This window comes from Hypomesus transpacificus, chromosome 3, assembly GCF_021917145.1.
Source record: "Hypomesus transpacificus isolate Combined female chromosome 3, fHypTra1, whole genome shotgun sequence".
Classification (NCBI taxonomy): domain Eukaryota; kingdom Metazoa; phylum Chordata; class Actinopteri; order Osmeriformes; family Osmeridae; genus Hypomesus; species Hypomesus transpacificus.
The window spans coordinates 1,226,321-1,246,786 of record NC_061062.1 but is presented as its reverse complement, the minus strand read 5'-3'; the positions used below and the strand labels follow the sequence as shown (position 1 = coordinate 1,246,786).

Genomic DNA, 20,466 nt, shown 5'->3' with positions numbered 1-20,466 from the left:
GTAACTCTGCAGGCAGAAGCCCAATAGAGAGCAGGGTCCATTTTACAGGCTTGCTTTGGTTATGTTTGACAGGAAACTGATTCCAGTGTCTCTCTTCAAGGAGACTGCACTTTGCTCCTGCGTCTGGATCTGAAGTCAGTCCCCTGCCTGCAGACAGGCCTTGAATCCCAGCCCTACCCTGTAGTACGTGGGATATGACACGTTTTAAAAGCGCTGTTTGTTTAGTTTGAAAGAGAAGCCCTGGTCTCGTAATGACGTGCTGAGATGACAGTATGCTGCAGGAATCTCCCGGCCTGCAGCTTCCTCTCCAAGGCCGGCACCGTCCCACTACACAGCAGACCTGACAGAACTCTGACTGGGGTTCTGATTGGTGAAAAAGCTTGTGGGAAGCACACGCTCCGGTTCCAGCGTCATGTTCTACACCCTACCACTGTTTCCTCCTGATGAAAACGACCTTGGCAGAGAGAGAGAGGAAAGGTCGTTTGAGAAATGACAATCAGGCTTCTCTTGCCAGAAAAGAAAAACCACTTGAAGGCCAAGAAAGAGAACAGAAATGTTATACAATGTACTTTTAATGTAAGCAACAACATCTGACTGGTCTTAAACCACATTGTGGCCTCAACCAGATCAAAGTCCGAGCACGCTACATGACGACATGCTTGATTAGTGTCAGTGGTTAAAGACTGCATGAGCTTCCCAGACATCATGCTAGGTAACATGTGGAAGGAGAGAGAGAGACTCAGAGTGTGAGAGAGAGATGATAGAATGTGCATCCCGTAGATAAGCCAAGACCGTTCCGAGAGACCGTGGAGAATGAGAATATGCTCTAAGTGATTTCAGTGACATCAATCATGCAGCCTCCTCGATCCAGCCACCCAGCCCCTCTGCAGGCCTGGAGCTGGACTTGTGCCACCAGCAGCAGCTGCGGCTGTGAACCCTCTGTGGGCTAACCCAGCGTGTCTCCTTTCTCCCTCCAGACATCAACGAGTGTGAGGACATCAGCGACAAGGTGTCCCTGTGTGAGAATGGGCTGTGTACCAACACCGAGGGCTCCTACAGGTGCTCCTGCCTGCCTGGCTTCCAGGCCTCTGCCAAGCCTCACCACTGCATCCCAGAGATCCCCGAGATCGGACGCAGGGAGGCGGGAAACTGAGTCGGACTGTTTGGGCACCAGTCCTCCTCGCCTGCCTCCCTCCATCTAGGACTATTCCTCCAACCCCCATCCCCCCATTCCTCATCCTCCACCCCCCATCCCTCATCCTCCACCCTCCTGCTGCCTGGCTCCAACCCTCCAACTATGGCGATGCAAAGTCCACACACTCTCACACACACAGCAGGTGATGCAACATCCACACACACACACACACACTTGCAGGCAGCCAGAAGCTTTGCAGTGAACGTATTTCGTAGGATCCAATATTTCTCGAGAGGGGGGTTGGTCTTAAAGGGATTTCATGAGGACTGATATTATGAACCTGTAACCCAGACAGTTTGCTTTCCCATTGGTTTTCTTTTGGTTGATTATTTATTTCCTTTACATGCTGAGGTCCTGTGCAGCAAGGAAGAGATCTGTGTTCCTATGTCAGTCTGTTACACCTCGGTGGGGGGTCGTCTTAATGTTGATCAGAGCAGGAGAGAATCTCATACACAGACAACCACCAACTGTCACTGTTTATGTTCATATATGCATCATGAAATTCCTTAGATATTTTCTGAGACCGTTTTGCTCAATGGGGGAATTTACTTCTAAACAACCTTATAGATAAGGAATGAAAATACCTTAATGTGGACTCCACAACCTCCTCCTTGCTCTGCTGTGTGTCTTGTAAGGACACAGATCTTAGGTTTCCTCATAAGTGTCCGATCAACCCTACTCCCACCAGGAAATCAAGCTCAACCCAACCCTACTGTATCACGTGTCACTTCCTGTCACCAGTACCAAGGCTGGGGATTGGTGGAGCATTGTGTGGGTATGCAATGGCTGTAAATGTATATGATGAGCTGTGGAATATATTTGTAAAGGCTCTGTTGGCCCTCTCTCTCTTGACACGGCAGATCCGGGTGTTGACAGAGCAGAGGCCCAGAGGTCCATGTAAGTGTCTGTCCTTCTCAAAGGTCTTCAGGTCCTGCAGGAGAACGTTTCCATGTGTGCGTCTCTGAAGGAGAAGAGGCAGGGTTTTCTTTAGGAGGATCGGGATGTTTTGTACAGATCTAGTACTATGTATTATTTTTGTTACATATTCTAATAATGCATATAGTGCACCCAGTATTTTGTTTGAAAAGAAAATTGAAAAGAGAGAAGAAAAAAAAGATTAATTCTGCATTACAATTGTAGCTATGTAGATTTATATATTTCTGTAAAAACTGTTTTAAACATATTTTTATGAATAAGAAAAGTGGTTTACACTACTAGATAAGTGTATGCATCCTGCCCTGTGGAGCAGAACTTAACATGTACTTTTAGGAAATGGCACTATTCTTAATACAAGTCCAATGTGGTGCCAATAATCCTACAAGTTCAGAACAAAGACAAATGCTTTTTTCAAATGCAAGCATCAGCTATTCTGTCTAAACATCTCTGTGCCTAAATATCAGGCCATGATTGTCAAATGAACAGCAACACATGCTTTTCCATGTGTCTGTTTCTGGGTTCAACATGTCATATTCTAGCAAGTCGCTTTTCACTTTCTTACAACTCCAAGTCACATTACGCTTATTTGTCAATAGACTCGCTGAGCAGTATCTTGTCAAACATTTATTACTCAATGGTAGTCTTGTTTCTTGTAACCAATGCCCTTGACCTGCATTTAAAGAGAATAAACCAACAGTGATTTTGATGTCTTTACTGTGGTGTTCACTGTGTTCTCTTTATAGTATGATTCCTCATCACACACAGTCTCATTGTGAGGCCAAACTCATTGTGAGCATTTTTATGGATTTTGGGCTGTTGTAAAGCATTGAATAACCCACAAAGAAGTTGTTATAATTATGTGGTGTATTCTGTGGTCAATGTAAATACCATTCCTTTTGTTCGCCTCATGACTGTAATCACTACCAGTCATCGAAATAAAATTTGAAAATATTCATTGTGTGGCTTTATCATACAGTCCGCATTTTTATGCTAATTTAAAAAAATGAAGAGGAAAACATTGAAAAGCCAGCATTACTATGGCGCCCCCTGGAGGCTGGGTAGCCCAACCACACCGGCGGCCAATCGGCTTTCCTAAAATAATCCTATTGGTTAATCATGAGGGGTTGGATGCCCGGAAGTTGCTTCCGTTTCGTCCTCAAAATAAAGCTACAAGGAATACATATCCCATAAACCACTTTGGCTCTTGCGCAGTTACGTTGTTGAATGAGCGTCATGCTTGGAGAATATTATATATCTTTACATTCACCTGGGGTAATGTTGAATATTGCACACTACTGATATCGGTAGGCTACTTGGCACTCTGTTATACAGTAGATCGCTATGGCAATGTTTATAAGCATTGATGAGGTTAGAAATACATTCCAGGTTAGTTGCTAGCAAAATAGCTAGTTATGTGTTTCAGTTTGAAGTAAACAAATGCATGGCCTTCAGGGTCAAAGATGTCATCATTACTTTAATGTGATTTAAGTGCTCTCGTTTAGTGTAGATTTGGGAATTTGGAATCCTAGGATGATGTTGCATGCAGGTTGCCTTATCAAACTGTGTACTGGCGAACTAGCGTTGAAGATCATGAGGATTGTAGACGTGTTATCTACACTTACTGAAAAATCTTCTAGCTGTGTCTACCTGATGCTGATGTCTAATGTTAGCTGGTAATTTCAGTTGGTCAACAGTTTGCTGCCACTGTAGAGTAGCTACACTGTCGACGTGTCTTATCAATAGGTAGCTACAGTAGAGTCCAGATTTGTGCTGAGGAAGGGTCAGATAATTATCGAACTTTGTTCCAGTTTTAACTAATGGCCAAGGAAGAATGTGTCGCACAATCGAACCGAAGCGAAGAGTCCTCAACTCTACGACATCGGAGAGCAAACCTGAAGACTGATACTCACAACTCCCGTACTTTGAGCCATAATGAGATGTCCAAACCAAAGATTGATGACAGAGATGACGATACAGACCCTCAACATGACTCTCAGTCATCAAATGGGAAGTCACGCCAAAGTTTTAACAGTGAAATACATCCTCCAAATACCGCGACGCACAGCACCTTTCCCCTTCTGGTAGTGTTGCTGCTTTCTTTCTCCACGCGCCTCTATAAAATAACGGAACCCCCTCATGTGTGGTGAGTCATATTTGCAGCGGGTGTAAACACCGGACTGGGGTGTTTATGTTCACCGTTAATCACACCGGGATCCTTATATGTTGTAGCTGGGACGAGACTCACTTTGGAAAGATGGGGAGCTACTACATCAACAGAACCTTCTTCTTTGATGTCCACCCGCCTCTTGGCAAAGTAAGCCTGGTCCTTGCACGCGGGTGTTAATAGTGACGGTCTAGTCGAGTTTATTTGCCATTCGTTGTCTAAACCTTTAATAAATAACCCCAATCCTGCTATTCTTATCAACAACATAATATAAACAAATAATTGAATACACATCGAGTTAAGAAATGGATCCACCACCTACATGTTTAAATTGGCCAATAAGGCTGCACCTACCTTGTTGTTTCTGATCCCTGTGTTCCAGATGCTGATTGGTCTAGCTGGCTACATGACCGGCTACGATGGAACCTTCCCTTTCTCCAAACCAGGAGACAAATACGAGCACCATAACTACTGGGGGATGAGAGGGGTGAGGGTGGCCCTAGTAGAGCCCGTGGCTTCCAACGAGAGCTTGATGTAACAGCGCTCCTCACTGTAGAGGCCAGGGGCCTGTTCCAGAAAGCGAGTTTACCGAGTAAGCCAGGGTAACGTCAGGGAAAATAACTGACGTAACCCTGGGTTTATTCAGTGAACTGACCAGGACCAGGCCCCTGGTTTGACCCATGTGCTGTGTGCCTGCAGGTCTGTGCTGCTCTGGGGGCCTGCCTGCCTGTGTTTGCCTACCTCACAGTGCTGGAGCTGTCCAGGTCGGAGGCTGCTGCAGTCATTGCTGCCGCGATGCTCGTCTTTGGTTAGTGAGATTCAGGGTTTGTTGTTGTTCTGTGCAGGGGTGTACGTTTGTTGTCAAACGTGGGCGTGACAGTGTTTAATCACCGAGGATGGAGCCGTTGTTTTCTTCATAGAAAGAGGGGGAAAGATTTTCCAGGATTGTTGGAGACAAAAGAATCCTTGATTCTGTATCTGATGGTAACTGATACATTTGGGTTTTAATTGGTGTTCTTCTTCTTGTGTTCCTTGGCCCTCGCTGGCAGACACTGGCTGCATCACCCTGTCCCAGTACATCCTGCTGGACCCTATCCTGATGTTCTTCATCCTGGGAGCGGTGCTGAGCATGGTCAAGTTCAATCAGCAGAGATACCGGTAGGGAGGACATATCTCTGGGTTTGTATCAGATGAGAAGATTCATATTATCAGATAATATTATCAAAGGTGCAGGTGTATACTTTCTGTTATTTTTCTGTCTGTCATAATGCAGGGGTATATATTGTATTTTTTTGACTATATCCTGAGCATCTGATGTTCTTACGCCTGTTGGTAATTATGCAGGCCCTTTAGCTCCCCCTGGTGGATGTGGCTGGTACTGACTGGTGTGAACCTGGCTGGAGCACTGGGGGTGAAGTTTGTGGGCCTGTTTGTCATCTTGCTGGTGGGACTGGACACAGTCTGGGACCTCTGGAGACTTCTGGGAGATCTGCATCTGTCCTTGGTACAGTGATTCTAACTCTTATGTTTTGAATTTTAAAAGCATTGAATATTTAATATTGAAATTTAAATACCACCTCTCAAAATCCAAGGTTCGGAGATTCAGGTTGCTCAAATTCGAACAGTAACATTTTCTTTTTAATTTTATATACAATCAATTTATATTTCAATTTTAAAGACATTCCGTGATGTTAAAATTTCAATATTAAGTATTCAAAGCCTTGTAAAATTCAAAACATTGTCACTGATTTACTTCCATATACCTTTGCTTACCCCCAACACTAGTGTACACGGTCATGCTGGGATCTGAACTAAATTCCTCCTGGTCTTGTCTCTCTCTCTCCGTGGTGACAGGTTGACGTTGGAAAGCACTTGCTGGCCAGGGTGTGTGGGCTCATCCTGCTGCCTCTGTTTCTCTACGTCACCATATTCGCTGTGCACTTTGTTGTCTTGAACAAGAGGTGAGCATCGCTAGACTGTTAATGGTCGTTAACGAGCTCCGGTTATCGGTCAACTTCTTTTTCAAAATAATTATCCTTATGATGAATGTTTTCTGTCCCTGCTGTCTCGTAACATCAGTGGGTCTGGAGATGGCTTCTTCAGCTCCGCCTTCCAGTCTCGCCTGATTGGAAACAACCTTCACAACGCCTCAATGCCGGAATGTGAGTTGAGATCCCTGTGATTGGTTATCTGCTGGGCTGGCTCTCAGTTCTCTTGTGCTACTGGATGAACGATGTTGTTCCTGTGCAGACCTGGCGTACGGCTCCACCATCACAGTAAAGAACCTGCGCATCGCTGGAGGGTACCTCCACTCCCACTGGCACCTGTACCCCGAGGGCGTGGGGGCCAAGCAGCAGCAGGTCAGGCTCACCTGCTCTGTCTTCACTTAGCAGACGTTTTTATCCAGAGTGACGTACCAGGGAGATCTGAACCTGCAACCTCTTGGTCTGCAGTACAATGCTCTAACCGCTATTATACCCTTTACTGGGTAACATTTAGACAGAACTCCATCTCGTGCTTGAATCCCAGAGACTCCATGATGTTCTTCTTGTTGTGTCCAGGTCACCGCCTACCTCCACAAAGACTATAACAACCTGTGGCTGCTCCAGCAGCAGGAGGGGGACGGTAGGAGGCTGGAGTTCCACAATATCTAAATAGTACTGGGAGGAATTTCTTTGAAGCAGTTTGTTCATCGAAGATTTGTTTGTTTTCAGCACAATCTGGATCCTCGGACCTGGTCCGTGATGGTGACATCATCCGACTTCAGCACAAAGAGTAAATGTTCCCTTGTCTGATTACATTATTATTATTCCAGATCATTGAGCCATATGCACAGTAACCTGACGCACCAGTGTTCTGTAAGCTAAAGTCTGACTCTCCTGTTCTACAGGACCACCAGAAACCTGCACAGTCACCTTCATGAAGCACCTCTCACCAAGAAGCACTTCCAGGTCACAGGATACGGCATAGTGAGTTAGAAACTACAGTTAGCTCTCTCTCTGGATGCCAGTCTGTGCAGAAACTATAGCAGCCGTTCATTTGGACTTCTGGGAGTTGTAGTCTTACATGAATGTCTCCCTGCCGCGCTGCTTCCAGAACGGGACGGGTGACCCTAACGACCTGTGGCAGGTGGAGGTGAGCGGGGGTCGGAGGGGGGACCTGGTGAAGGTGCTTCGCAGCAAGGTGCGCTTCCTCCACAAAGCCACCGGCTGTGTCCTCTACTCCTCCGGAAAGACTCTCCCCAAGTGGTAAACATCAGGCTGAGGGGGGAGGGTGGCATCCTGGTAGCTCACCAGATAGGTGTGAGTATCTGCTCACTTCTATCTGGTGCACTGGCCCCTCAACTATCAACCATGCCTTGGCCCTTAGCTACATCTCTCTGTCTTTCTGACTCTGTCTCTCTGTCTTTCTCTCTGAGTCTCTTTGTGTCTCTCTTTGTGTCTCTCTCTGTGTCTCTTTCTCTGTGTCTCTCTGTGTCGATCTTCCTGTCACACTTCACTTAAAAACTGTCCAATAAAGCATGAAAAATGCCACAAAAGACAATGAAAATCAGGCTTTGTGTCCATGGTGATATTCATCTACCCTCGTACTGTTGTTTTTGGTTCATAAACGGTGTTGATGCTCAATGTGTGTGCAGGGGCTGGGAGCAGGTGGAGGTGACCTGTAGCCCCTATCTGAAGGAGACGCCAAACTCCCAGTGGAATATTGAAGACCACATCAACCCCAAACGTACAGTTTCTTATCTCTCTTTTGTCAACACTGCGTTGTGTGTAGTCACGATGGGTAGTTATCAATAAAAGCACATGACATATATATTTTCTGTGTGACAGTGCCCAATATCAGCCTGTCGGTGCTGAAACCTCACTTCCTGGAGATTCTAGTGGAGTCCCACATTGTCATGATTAGGGTAAGAAAAGAAGAAAAAGAATCTCCATAGAAGGATTCTCCAACTGAATTAGATTTGCTGTAATTGTGTTTTTATGTTTCCTGTTTCAGGGCAACAGTGGGTTAAAGCCCAAAGACAACGAGATGAACTCCAAACCCTGGCATTGGCCCCTCAACTACCAGGTACACAGGTCTCAAACCATCTCCCACATCTCAATATTCTAACCGTCATGAAATGAGAATGTACTCACCACATCTGGTTTGTCTCCTTACAGGGGTTGAGGTTTTCTGGAGTGAATGAGACAGAGTATCGAGTTTACCTTCTGGGGAACCCTGTAAGCACCCTGCTGACATGCCCGCATTGTGCCTCCCTCACACAAGTGGTGCTGGTGTGACTGTGTGTGTGTGTGTGTGTCTCTCAGGTGATCTGGTGGCTGAACCTGTTCTGTCTGGGCCTGTATGTTACCATGGTGACTCTGGCCTCTCTGGCTCTCCAAAGAGGAGTCTCCTTGGACCAGAACACACAAGGTTGGTAGCAGTCATCCCATACTCACACTGTCCATCTTTAATGGTCTAGTAGGATTAACCTCCTTCTCTTTCCCCTGCTCCCCCTCACTCCCTCTTACCCCTTCCTCCCTCCCTCCATCCCCCCCCCTCCCTCCCTCCTCCCTCCACCCGACCCCCCTCCATCTCCCCTCGGTGTGTTCCAGAGCTGTGCAGGGTGCTGAGGGAGGGTGGAGGCCTGCTGTTCCTGGGCTGGCTACTTCACTACGCCCCCTTCTACACCATGGGCCGCATCCTGTATTACCACCACTACTTTCCTGCCATGCTGTTCAGCAGCATGCTCACAGGTACACCCTCGCCTCCTCCTCCCCTCTCTCCTCCTCCCCTCTCTCCTCCTCCCCTCCCCCCTCCTCCCCTCCCCCCTCCTCCCCTCCCCCTCCCTGGACCAACATCACTGTCAACTGCCTCCACCATAAGGATCATGGATGCAGGTTTGAGATGTTGACGACAATGAGTCGTCATTTCCGTCCTGTTGTTTTGTGTGTCAGGAGTGACTGTTGACACCCTGCTGCGTGCTGCGGAGCTGTGCCTGCCCCCTCCCTCCTCCCTCTGGCTGCTGCGGGCTGGGCAGGCCGTGCTGCTGGGTGGTGTTCTCTACAGGTAACCTGCTAACGAGGCCTCGGCCTCCCCCTCCAGCCTGCATACATATCCACAGGGGTGGAGGTTTCATTATACAGGGATGTGTCCAACCCTTTTGGAAAACGGCATATCTGTCCGTCCCACCACACACACACACAATTTATATTAAGAATATTATATTTAAAGGCTAGTGTCCTGCCCACATTTGAAAACAAACACTCTCAAGATAAATCAGTTATGAAACGGCTCCCGTTATTCCCTCTCCTCATGTAATGGATTACGTTTCTGTTTGTTTTGTGTTCCACCCAGCTTCTATCTGTTTCACCCTCTCTCGTACGGGATGAAAGGGCCGCTGGCACACGACCCTGCCAGCACCATGGCAGGCTTGAAGTGGATGGACTCCTGGGAGTTTTAGTCAGTTAACTGTAGAAGGAGTAGTGTGCGCACCATTTTGACAAAACTTAGTTTGATATAAAAGTTTTATATCAGTGACTTTTAGGCAAGTATTGTATGTTCCCGACACATCATATTTCTTTCTGAATTTCAAGGTATTTTCATAATGTGAACAAGACGATTGTTTACACGTTCAAGTGTTTTACATGTGTGTGTCTCACCATTTAAGTGTTTTATTCATGTAGTTTAAATGTTTCAGTACATTTCAGTATACAAAATACTTCAGCCGCACAGCGGTGCATTGTGCAATAACAGATAGCCTACACGTACTCTTTCTAAGTTAGCGTCTAAAAACTTCACTGGCACATGTTTGTGCTAATGATGTCAACTGAATTGCCTTATCGTGTTAAGTTTGTACTGATTTGCAATAATAAGTGCCTGAGGAGAGTGTAGAGAAACTGAGAACACTAATAACAATAATCAATATGTAATTAGTCTACTTTGGGAAATGTCCTTTAATTTAATGTTTTGGCGGGATTGATATGAACATTGTTTAATAGTACGGTGTAAGTCGTCTTTCTGTTTGTGAAGGGGACTGTTACTTCAACTAACTAAACCTCATTTTTCTTTGTTTTTCCATTTTATAAATAAATATTAACAACCGTTTTTGTGTCTGTATGAGCTGGAGTTACTCGGTAGTGCAGACTTTGATGTACACGTCAGTCTGGACTGGTGTCAAACCATTGGTTGTCTTGTATCACGTGTGCGAGTCTGAAGATGGCGTCCCCAAATGGAGGTAAATTCTAATTCCCTTCTCAGTTACGGAGTGTAAAAAATGCCTTTTTAATGTCGTCGTTCCATCAAACTGTTACGTTTTTGAGTCAAGGTTTGTGTGAACATGTGTGTTCATAAACGTGAAGATGTTGTATTGTCAGATAATGTGTAGCGATGTTTTTTCACCAGTTGATCCACTAGCCATAGTGTTATTGTTTGTGCAAGCTAGCAAGCAAGCTAACTAGCAACAGTATAGAGTACCACCACCAAAATGTATTTATTTTTGGTCGACAACTGAGCTTTTTTAGTTAATGTTTCCAACTAGCAAAGTGTGATGAATTTGCCAACGCAACTGGCAAAGAGTGACCTGGCAACATCTCCCTCATATATATTATCATCTAATTAAGTTAATATAAATTAAATATGACATCGGCCTTGATGGTGTAATTGAAAATTGATAATGTTGAACTGACAACCCTTTTCCTGGCTCGCAAGGTGATGATTTTGAGTCTTCTCTGCTGAGCTTCGAGAAGCTGGATCGAGCCTCTCCAGACCTCTGGCCAGAGCAGCGTAAGGTTCAACACTTCAAACCTCATGGTTTGTATGTACCAGTACATTATTTTGGTCCATTGTTTTGCCTGATTCTTCGTTATCTTTCTCACAGTACCAGGAGTTGCAGAATTTGCTGCCTCCTGTAAAAATGTGAGTTCATTCAAACATTATATAGAATCTAGTTTTTAGTGTTGGCTACCATAAAAAAGGGTTGGAATCTATAAGAAGAGTATTTTGAGTATTTTGTCTCATATTTCAGCCGATCAACAATTCACCCCCTAAGTGGATGGCCGAACTGGAATGTGAAGACATTGAGATGTTAAAAGGTAAAAACAGTTCCATGTGACCATACAACCATATCTACATGACCAGTCTGAGTACTTGAGCCGGTGTTGACTGCATGTGAACGCGGTCCACAGAGCTGGGGAGTCTGACTACAGCCAACCTGATGGAAAAGGTCAAAGGGCTTCAGAATCTAGCCTATCAGCTGGGCCTGGAGGAGTGTAAGTATTTATAACATAACTTCACACAACATCATATCTTCTCAGACGTCATATCATCATTATCATCTTATCTGTGATCGGCACGAGCTCTTGGTTACTTTAGTAAACCACAGCACATATAAACACTGTTCCAGGTTATTTTCCGTCTTGCTGGCGTCTGAAGCTGATATCTTACAACTCACCACTAGATGGTGCAGGTAGTCCTTTGGCTAATTTCTGTCACCTCTGTTGGAAATACAGGGAGGGGGAGCGAGGGGGGGGTGACTTTGTGTCCTTGGGCAAGGCACTTCACCCTACTTGCCTGGGGGAATGTCCCTATACTTACCCTAAATCGCTCTGGATAAGAGTGTCTGCTAAATGACTAAATGTAAATGTAAAATGAAAGGTAGTTTGTGGTGAGACCACGTCTGCTCTCCCTCCACGGTGAGCGCCGCTGGCGTTCTGGAAAATTCCATAAAGACAGGATGATTAAAGTAGGCTCAGTTTGGAGCGGATTACACCAGACATGATTTGTCAAAGCTTTGCCCTACTCACAAACAGGAGACGGGTGTATTTTTTGGTACATCAGCTTTTTTGTGGTTAATGGAAGCCCCTGTTGGAATGGTTGCTAAGAGACATCACTTGAATAGAAGCTATTCCGAGTATCTGTCTGTCTGGAAGCTGAGGACACGAGAAGTGATCCGACAGCCCTCAATCTGAATGAAAATGCGAGGCCAGATTAGTGTAATTGTCTTCACCGGAGATGTCGCTGAATGATGTAGAAGCTGCTTATTTCAGATTTCCTATTTACAGATGAGGAACTTTTCTGTGAGTCTACACACACACACATAAAATCTAAATAAAACAAGCTGATTATTGTCTGATTCTGGATCAGTTGATTTGACCCAAACAAGAGCTTAAGTTAAATTACAGGAATATTTGTCTATATTTGAATATCTGAGGACCACCAGATTAAACCCCATTAGAGCTGTAACAGTGTTCATTTGACCAGGTGTGGTGGTGTTGAAGGTGTGGTGGTGTTGAAGGTAGACACCTGAGGTTGAAGGTGACCTCAGTAAAGTTCACAGCTGTTGGAGACGAGCAGTGTCTGCCTGCTTGGATTGCCCAGACACAACTGAACAGTTCAGCCGTTAGAAATGTGTCTGTGTCTGTCCTGTGTGACAGGCCTGGCCAGTGGTTAGTGTGGTAAACCCTGGCGCTGGTGCTAAGGGTGGAGGCAGGTAGTGTAAACCCTGGCGCTGGTGCTGAGGGGGGAGGCAGGTAGTGTAAACCCTGGCGCTGGTGCTGAGGGGGGAGGCAGGTGGGACGTCGTTTGAAACCCTGTCAAGCTCCTCAGGTGGATGTGACAGCGCTGGGTCATCATGGGGCTCTGAGCACGAAGGTAATGGCCGCCTGGTTAATGTGCTTCACTTTAATTTTCTCCTTTTCCCGCCTGTCATCGGAGGCCTTGTAAATCTGCACTACTTTTTCATCACGTTTGTGTGCTCTTCAGCCGGCCGTAAACGATCGGACAGGATTTACTGCCCCTCCCCCTTCAACATGTGGGCTATTAAAGAGGAAGCTGCTTAATGGACAGACCACAATCAGCCAGAGGAGCCTCCCTCCCTCCCTCTCCCTCCCCTCCCTCCCTCCCTCCCTCCCTCCCTCCCTCCCTCCCTCCCCCTCCCCTCCCTCCCTCCCTCCCTCCCTCCTCCCCTCCCTCCCCCCCACACAGCAGCATGCTGGTTCAGACCTGTGTGTATACACACCACACACCACATCAAATCATCTGTACTCGGGTTATGGGGGAGATAGGAATCATATGCAAAGCAAAAAGCCTGTGTATGACGTGTTGGGCTGCACTAGGTGTGTGTGTGTGTGTGTGTGTGTGTGTGTAAGGAAGGTAGGACACGTGTCATGGCCCCAGAGACCCCCCTCCTGGTGTCGCTCCGCCAGGTCTCTCCCTGAGGGGGGGTGGGGAGGGGGGGTGGCGTGTGCCTCCTCCAGGCCCCAGCTGCCTCTCAGCCCTGTGATGAATGCCCTGTCGTGGGCCGCTGAGTAGGGCAGCAGGCCCCGGGCCCCAGGGACCTCTGAGGACTCTGGTAACTACTGTTATTGGAGGTAATTGAAAGCAGAGTGGTCCTGAGGGACGCAGCATGCCTCAGGCAGAGGAGGTAACTGCTACGCGGCTGCAGCTCCTGCTAGCTCTGCTGCTGCTAGCTCTGCTGCTGCTAGCTCTGCTTGCTGCTAGCTCTGCCTGTTGCTAGCTCTGCTTGCTGCTAGCTCTGCCTGCTGCTAGCTCTGCCTGCTGCTAGCTCTGCTTGCTGCTAGCTCTGCCTGTTGCTAGCTCTGCCTGCTGCTAGCTCTGCTTGCTGCTAGCTCTGCTTGCTGCTAGCTCTGCCTGTTGCTAGCTCTGCTGCTGCTAGCTCTGCTTGCTGCTAGCTCTGCCTGTTGCTAGCTCTGCCTGCTGCTAGCTCTGCCTGCTGCTAGCTCTGCTTGCTGCTAGCTCTGCCTGTTGCTAGCTCTGCTGCTGCTAGCTCTGCCTGTTGCTAGCTATGCCTGCTGCTAGCTCTGCTTGCTGCTAGCTCTGCCTGTTGCTAGCTCTGCTGCTGCTAGCTCTGCTTGCTGCTAGCTCTGCCTGTTGCTAGCTCTGCTGCTGCTAGCTCTGCCTGTTGCTAGCTCTGCTTGCTGCTAGCTCAGATCCTTATCGATAAGTGTGTTTGTTCTCAGACACTAACTGTTCTGACTACCAGAGGTGTACGGAGATACACCTTATTCAGTGTCGGGCTGTTGCTAAGTCCCTGTCACCACCGTGATGTAACGGAGAAGCAGCCCAGCACATAGCCGGGCTGACCCCGCCCCCTTGCCTGCTGTCTCTGTGACTAGAAGTCTCCCCTGCCCTGCCAGGTTCCTGTCACAACAGAGATGTCATCACTGCTGAGCTACACCTGCTGCTGCTTGGGATTCTACACTGCACCACCAAGATACAGAAATTAGAAAACATAAAACTGTGGATCCTTAGAAACAGGACCGTCTGGACTAGGATTAGAGTTGAAACTGACACACACACAAAACACATAAACATACTCACACACACTAACACATAAACATACTCACACACACTAACACATAAACATACTCACACACACACACACCTCCTCCCCAGACCGGCCTGCATGCCGCCTTGTTGAGCAGATCGGAAACGACACCTCATTTCCATAAATGCATTAGGAATTCATTGGATTTTCTTTCCTAGCTAATCATACTGCTGGTGGGGAAACCTTTTAGGCTTTTAAATGAATGAATTTTGACTGATTGCCTATTAATAAGGACACCTCTTGACAGAGCTAGCTGGGGCAGAGCGGGGGAGGGCTGTGAGCGTCCGTGAGCCTGTGTGTGTGTGTAATTGATTGTGTGAGAGGTTGTATGTGTTTGTGGTGAGGGGGGGGTCAGCCCTCACAGCAGGGATGGGGAGAAGAGGATGAGACAGAGGAGGGGAGAAGAGAGGGATGGGAGAAAGGGGATAGAGATGGAGAGTGTAGAAGGGGGAGATTAGAGGAGGGGAGGAGGGGATTGAGGAGGAAGGGGAGGAGGGGATAGGGGAGGGGAGGGGTGGAGGGGTGCGGTGCTCTCAGTGGGGACATAAAGAGGAACCAGTGGCTCTCCTGGGAAATCATAGTCCCTGTCTGCATCTTAAACATCTCTGTGAAGTATCAATAAGTGGGTAATTGAATTTTGAACACAAACATGAGCGTCAGGTGGAGGGAGGCAGGGAGGGAATGTGTTGATGATGGGGGTGTGTGTGGAGAGGTGGTGTTGATGGGTGTGTGTGTGGAGAGGTGGTGTTGATGGGTGTGTGTGTGGAGAGGTGGTGTTGGTGGGTGTGTGTGTGGAGAGGTGGTGTTGGTGGGTGTGTGTGTGGAGAGGTGGTGTTGATGGGTGTGTGTGTGTTTGCACGCGTGTAGTCTCCCTCCACAGTCCTGTGGGAGCGACTCCCAGTAGCGAGGCAGTGAGAATGGATGTTAAATCCATTAAGTAAAGCTTAGAGGCAGTAATGGCTGGGTGGCTGCAGGATCTGGCCGGCAGGGGCAGATTAGTCTGCCCGACTCTTAATGAAAGTGAGTGTGGGCAGCCAGGGCCAGGGGGCAGGGGGCAGGGGGCAGGGGGCAGGGACTCCTGTTAGCCCAGGTGGCTGTCTGTCTCTGGGGCTAACTGGGGTCCAGCCTCCCCTGCACACAGAGACTCCCGGGGGAGGGGGGACGCCCAGTGATGATTACTCTCATTTCACACACTGGAGAGTTGCTCTCTGTGTGTGTGTGTGTGACACCACGGTCCCTCTCTCTTCAGCAGGAGTGTGAGGGTGGTTCTGGAAGCTGCAGGATGTTGTGACTGAGCAGGCTGGGCTGCTGGTGACCATGGTGACGCCATCCCAGACACACCTGAATACACCTGTCTGGGTCCAGGTGTACACTATCACAGCACTTGGCTTCTGTGGATCATCTCTAGCATTATCTATGGGATCTTTATGAACCAAGCTGTGTAAAGCTCAATATGGATGCGGAATTCACAATATTGTTAACGATGGAGAATCCTCATTTAGCAGACACTTATCTAAAGTGATGTACTGGGGGGATTTGAACCTGTTGATCTGCAGTCAAATGCTCGGATGTCATCTATGGTCAGCATGGGCTTCATAATAATTAGAAAGGAGCCAATCAGCAGGGTCGAGACAGGGACCTCAGCACCAATCCATATGCTGTCATCTTGTATGGATGGCAGCTATAACAAGTTGCTGATTAACTTGGTATAGAATTAGTAATTGACCTTTCTAATCAACTAAACAAATCTCTAACTCCCCCTAATCAGTATTGATCTCCCGTAGCCTGTGACAAAGGTGTGTGTGTGTGCGTGCGTGTGCGTGTGTGTGTGACAGAGAGTGAGTGAGTTGGCAGGCAGGTAGTTGTTTTTAGTGAGAAAGGAAATTCATGGATGGAGCTGAGAAAATGTTTGACTCATCATCTTCCCAAGCTATATGTTCTCGTGTTTGTGTGTGTGTTGTTCCATACATACATACAGAGTGCAGGTTCCTAAAGCTGTTCTCTTAATCAGACTGTGGTGATGCAAATGATGTGTTTCTGACTGGGGAAGGCTTCAGTGAACTCTGATTAATGAGTGTTTCACTGGGGGAGGAGACTCTAGGGGCATGGCCCTGCCCTGGAGGGAGGGAGGGAGGGAGGGAGGGAGCGAGAGAGAAGGGGGGAGAGAGAGAGGGAGGTGAAGGGAGAGAGAGAGAGAGGTGAGAGAGATTTGTCTTCAATTAGCATATCTCTCCAGAAATCAGTGGTGTACATAAAGGAGGCCTTAGCAAGGACATCCCTAGACAGACTAGCGATTAGGAGTGGAAGGGATCAATAGGCCTGCTCCCTGCACACTCTTTGGCTCTGAAGCCTTCATATCCAGTATGGAGACACCTCGTTGATGAGCCGTCTCACCTTTGTAGAGCCCACCAAGCTCTCTCTCTCTCTCTCTCTCTCTCTCTCTCTGAGAGCAGCCTGTTTGTGTCTTGTCTCCCTCCCTACATCTCTCTCCCTCTCTCTCTCTCCCTCTCTCTGAGAGCAGGCTGTTCTTGTCTTGTCTCCCTCCCTACATCTCTTCCTCTCTGTCTCTCTCTCTCTCTCTGAGAGCAGCCTGTTTGTGTCTTGTCTCCCTCCCTACATCTCTCTCCCTCTCTCTCTCTCTCTCTCTCTGTGAGCAGCCTGTTCTTGTCTTGTCTCCCTACATCTCTTCCTCTCCAGCACATGGAGGCAGGCATGCCTGACTTCCTGCTTCTGCCCGCCCTCAGACATCAATCCCAGGCAGCGTCTCTGGTAGAGAGCCTGTGTCTTATGTTGTTTTCCATGTCCAGAGTGAACAGATGTTTGTATAAATTACCTCCCCCGTTCGGCATCGCACAAATTAAATACATGACTGGCATTGCTAAGAGGCTACTGTGTGGCGAGGTGCTGTCCTCTGCTGCTGTTACAAGGCAAGCCTCGGGAGAAGTGGAAGTGAACTTGAATGACAATGTTGCTCTGATGTTTTACATGAGGTTTTCTCTTTGCCTTTCTCTTCAGCCAGGGAAATGACCAGAGGAAAGTTCCTGAACATCTTGGAGAGAGCTAAGAAGTGACCTGCTCAGGAGGCATCTGGCCAGAGACTGGAGAACAGGCTGGGCCTGACCTCTGACCCAGGTCGGACCTCCTGCCTTCGTGAATACACATCACCACCACCTCCTCCCCACCTGGATGTCAGAGACTTGGTATTGGGGCCCAGTTTGAGCCCTCTCCCACTGAGGACTGAGTGGTATGAAGACACTAAAGGGCTGCCATCTCTTTTTACCCTGATGTCCTCATCTGTTGTTTTCAAAACCACTTCTGTCTTTTCTTTCACCTGTTGACTTGAGACTTGAGAGTCTAGATGACCTATTTATTATTTTATTTCATCCATTTTTTACATTATTTGCATTTCGTCAAATTGTGTAATAAAGTTGTTAAATGAAATGTCATATTACTGTGACCGAAACCCATACTTGATCCGAATTGTCAAAAATGTTTTTATTGACCGCACAAACTGGAATCGGGGCGGTAAGTTGGTGTCTGGGGGCTCCACGCCAGGGCTACAGGACGCCTCCTCTGAGTGAAGGAGCTCTGATGTGACTGCCCCCCCCCCCACCCCCCCCCACAGCCACTCTCATCTAACGAGGAGAGGAAGTAGAACCCACACACAAAACATCGCGTAAAAATAATCTAGCTCATTGTCGTCTCTGTTAATGAGAGCTGACATGATTACTAGAACTGTTTCTTTTCTAATTAGCACACTTCCAGCGACATCAGCGCTAGCGGTCAAGTAAAAAGGGGAATCGGACAGGCATGTCGAACGGGAAACAAAAACGAAGTCCATCCGGCGTGATTAGGTAAGACAACGCCTCAGACTGTTCCCTGCTGGAGGTGTAGCTGGGGCCACGCTGCCCAGCTCACCCTCTCCTCAAGCTACACTTTTCCGCAGGCTGCTAATAAGCCCTTGGTTGTCTTTCCGATTCACACGGTCACACGGTTGTGACAAAGGCCACAGGTACCCAAGTGGCTGCCCCCCCTCCTCCCCCCCGCCTCAAGCATGGACCCTGATTCACCCCTCTGGAAATTATGGATTATTTATTTAATTTCTCCATTCTCAGACTGTTGTTCTGTGCTCACTGGAGTGTCCCAGGGGCTTGAGGTGGGGGGGGGGGCTGTGAGGGGGGACGGGGGGGCTGTGTGGGAGGGGGGGGCTGTGGGAGGGGGGGGGGCTGTGTGGGAGGTGGCCCAGCTTGGCTTGATAGGCAGGAATGTCAAGGTAGGTCAAGGTAGCTTTATTTCGTACCCATAGGTAAAATTGTTTTACAGATAAATACAATTTCGTTGTCCAGAAAAAAACACATACAAGACAACAATTCACAACAAATATACCGTAAACCGGAATGTGCCGTTAAAACCCTTCTTACTGCCAACAGTCAAAAGTTGAATGGATGTAAACTTCACCTTATTTTATGTCACGTTATCAGTACCACATCAGGTACAATTTTGACACCAGGAGTTGATCTCTTGACAGAGCAGAGCTTAGTGGCAGCGTGCTGATGACACTTGTTGATTCGCGTAGATAGATGGTAAGTGACCCGGCATCTGCAGTATGGAGGAGGAACAGGTGTCTGTCAGGCCAGGCCTGGTCCTGTTGACATGCTGCTGGAGGAACAGGTCAGATCAGGCCTGGTCCTGTTGACATGCTGCTGGAGGAACAGGTCAGACCAGGCCTGGTCCTGTTGACATGCTGCTGGAGGAACATGGGTGTGTCAGACCAGGCCTGGTCCTGTTGACATGCTGCTGGAGGAACAGGTTGTTCCCCATAGAGGGGCCCTGTCTACAGGGGGACGTCATCGCTCCACATCCCCGTGCCGTGACCTCACAGAGCACCACAGCCCGTGCTGTGACCTCACAGAGCCCCACAGCCCCCACAAACGTCAATCCAATGTGCCCTCAGGCCTTTAATTAGCTGTCAATTAGTGCAAATTAATCAACTCCTCGCCTAATTAAGCAATCCCAGCAAGCAAAACTCCCTAGCACGCTATTACGGAGGAGCCATGAGAAAACTGCAGCTAGCAACCTCCCGCCCCTGCCAGTGCCTGGGCTGTGGAAACAAGCACAACCTGCAACACTGTTTGAGTGTTCCCCCTGACTCAGCACAAGATGTGTGCAGTCATCAGATGGTTCCAGAGCACAGAGAGGTGCTTCATTCAGCACTATATCCAGGCGGAATCACTAAATGTGCTTCAGCTACTGTTCCTTGCGATGTCTGATTAGAGCAGAGGAAAGCAATGTCTGAGTCATTCTGTCTGAACAGTGAGTATGTAGATGAATGACCATGTGGGCTTTGGCCATCCTTCATTTTGATTGCATGGTGTAAAATACCAGGCTTCAGCAATCTCCAGGGGCAGGTCTAATGCATAGTTATGTTAATAATACAGCCCCCATTGCAAATCCCATTATCCAGTGACCTTCCAAAGCAAAAGATCTAAACAGATTCATTATCACAAATGCATGTCAAGCTTTTCCAATCAGAATGACGACTGAGTTATTTTCCGTGCAGGAGGGCGTTTCTTTGTTTGCAACTTTTTGATGTCTGTATAAATTGAGTACGACCTCTTGTCCCCTCTGAATATCCTCTGGCTTCAAGGTCAGACTGTCCACATCCCTGCTCCTCTGGAGTGAGTGGTGTGCCACATAACTGCTTCTTCAGGGGGTGGGAGATACAAATCTTCAAAATATATATGTGTACAGCCCTCTTTACAAGCAGGGTTACATGAGGGCTTCACATATGCCCATAAAACTGCACCTAACCCAACCCAAACCCTCCAGGAAGACAAGGGAAAA

The 20,466-nt window shown here is 47.8% G+C and overlaps 3 protein-coding genes across 5 annotated transcripts in view; all 3 read left to right on the top strand.

Annotated features, from left to right (window-relative positions):
* The window catches only part of LOC124488559 (latent-transforming growth factor beta-binding protein 2-like), a 39,280-nt gene extending 38,127 nt beyond the window's left edge, over nucleotides 1-1,153 (top strand). Inside the window, exon 6 of the mRNA XM_047051251.1 lies at nucleotides 978-1,153. Within this exon, the coding sequence (XP_046907207.1) occupies nucleotides 978-1,153 (176 nt within the window). The remainder of the gene's footprint in view (nucleotides 1-977) is intronic.
* A 2,177-nt stretch (nucleotides 1,154-3,330) lies between these two features.
* Nucleotides 3,331-10,346, top strand: pomt2 (protein-O-mannosyltransferase 2). 2 transcript variants are annotated; one of them, XM_047048225.1, is made up of 22 exons: nucleotides 3,331-3,403; nucleotides 3,940-4,274; nucleotides 4,361-4,445; nucleotides 4,678-4,782; nucleotides 4,995-5,103; nucleotides 5,345-5,453; nucleotides 5,640-5,799; nucleotides 6,150-6,256; nucleotides 6,375-6,457; nucleotides 6,546-6,655; nucleotides 6,857-6,920; nucleotides 7,010-7,070; nucleotides 7,186-7,264; nucleotides 7,392-7,543; nucleotides 7,933-8,024; nucleotides 8,126-8,202; nucleotides 8,292-8,363; nucleotides 8,456-8,515; nucleotides 8,603-8,708; nucleotides 8,891-9,031; nucleotides 9,233-9,344; nucleotides 9,633-10,346. In XM_047048225.1, the coding sequence occupies exons 2-22, from the start codon at nucleotides 3,949-3,951 to the stop codon at nucleotides 9,736-9,738; spliced, it is 2,316 nt and encodes a 771-aa protein (XP_046904181.1). In that variant the 5' UTR covers nucleotides 3,331-3,403; nucleotides 3,940-3,948; the 3' UTR covers nucleotides 9,739-10,346. The 2 variants fall into 2 exon arrangements, with proteins under 2 accessions (XP_046904181.1, XP_046904173.1); XM_047048217.1 differs by having other exon boundaries at nucleotides 3,331-3,435.
* A 71-nt stretch (nucleotides 10,347-10,417) lies between these two features.
* lin52 (lin-52 DREAM MuvB core complex component) lies at nucleotides 10,418-18,096 on the top strand. 2 transcript variants are annotated; one of them, XM_047050296.1, is made up of 6 exons: nucleotides 10,418-10,512; nucleotides 10,986-11,060; nucleotides 11,155-11,192; nucleotides 11,302-11,368; nucleotides 11,462-11,545; nucleotides 17,638-18,096. In XM_047050296.1, the coding sequence occupies exons 1-6, from the start codon at nucleotides 10,494-10,496 to the stop codon at nucleotides 17,691-17,693; spliced, it is 339 nt and encodes a 112-aa protein (XP_046906252.1). In that variant the 5' UTR covers nucleotides 10,418-10,493; the 3' UTR covers nucleotides 17,694-18,096. The 2 variants fall into 2 exon arrangements, with proteins under 2 accessions (XP_046906252.1, XP_046906242.1); XM_047050286.1 differs by having other exon boundaries at nucleotides 10,511-10,602.
* Nucleotides 18,097-20,466: the final 2,370 nt, after the last annotated feature.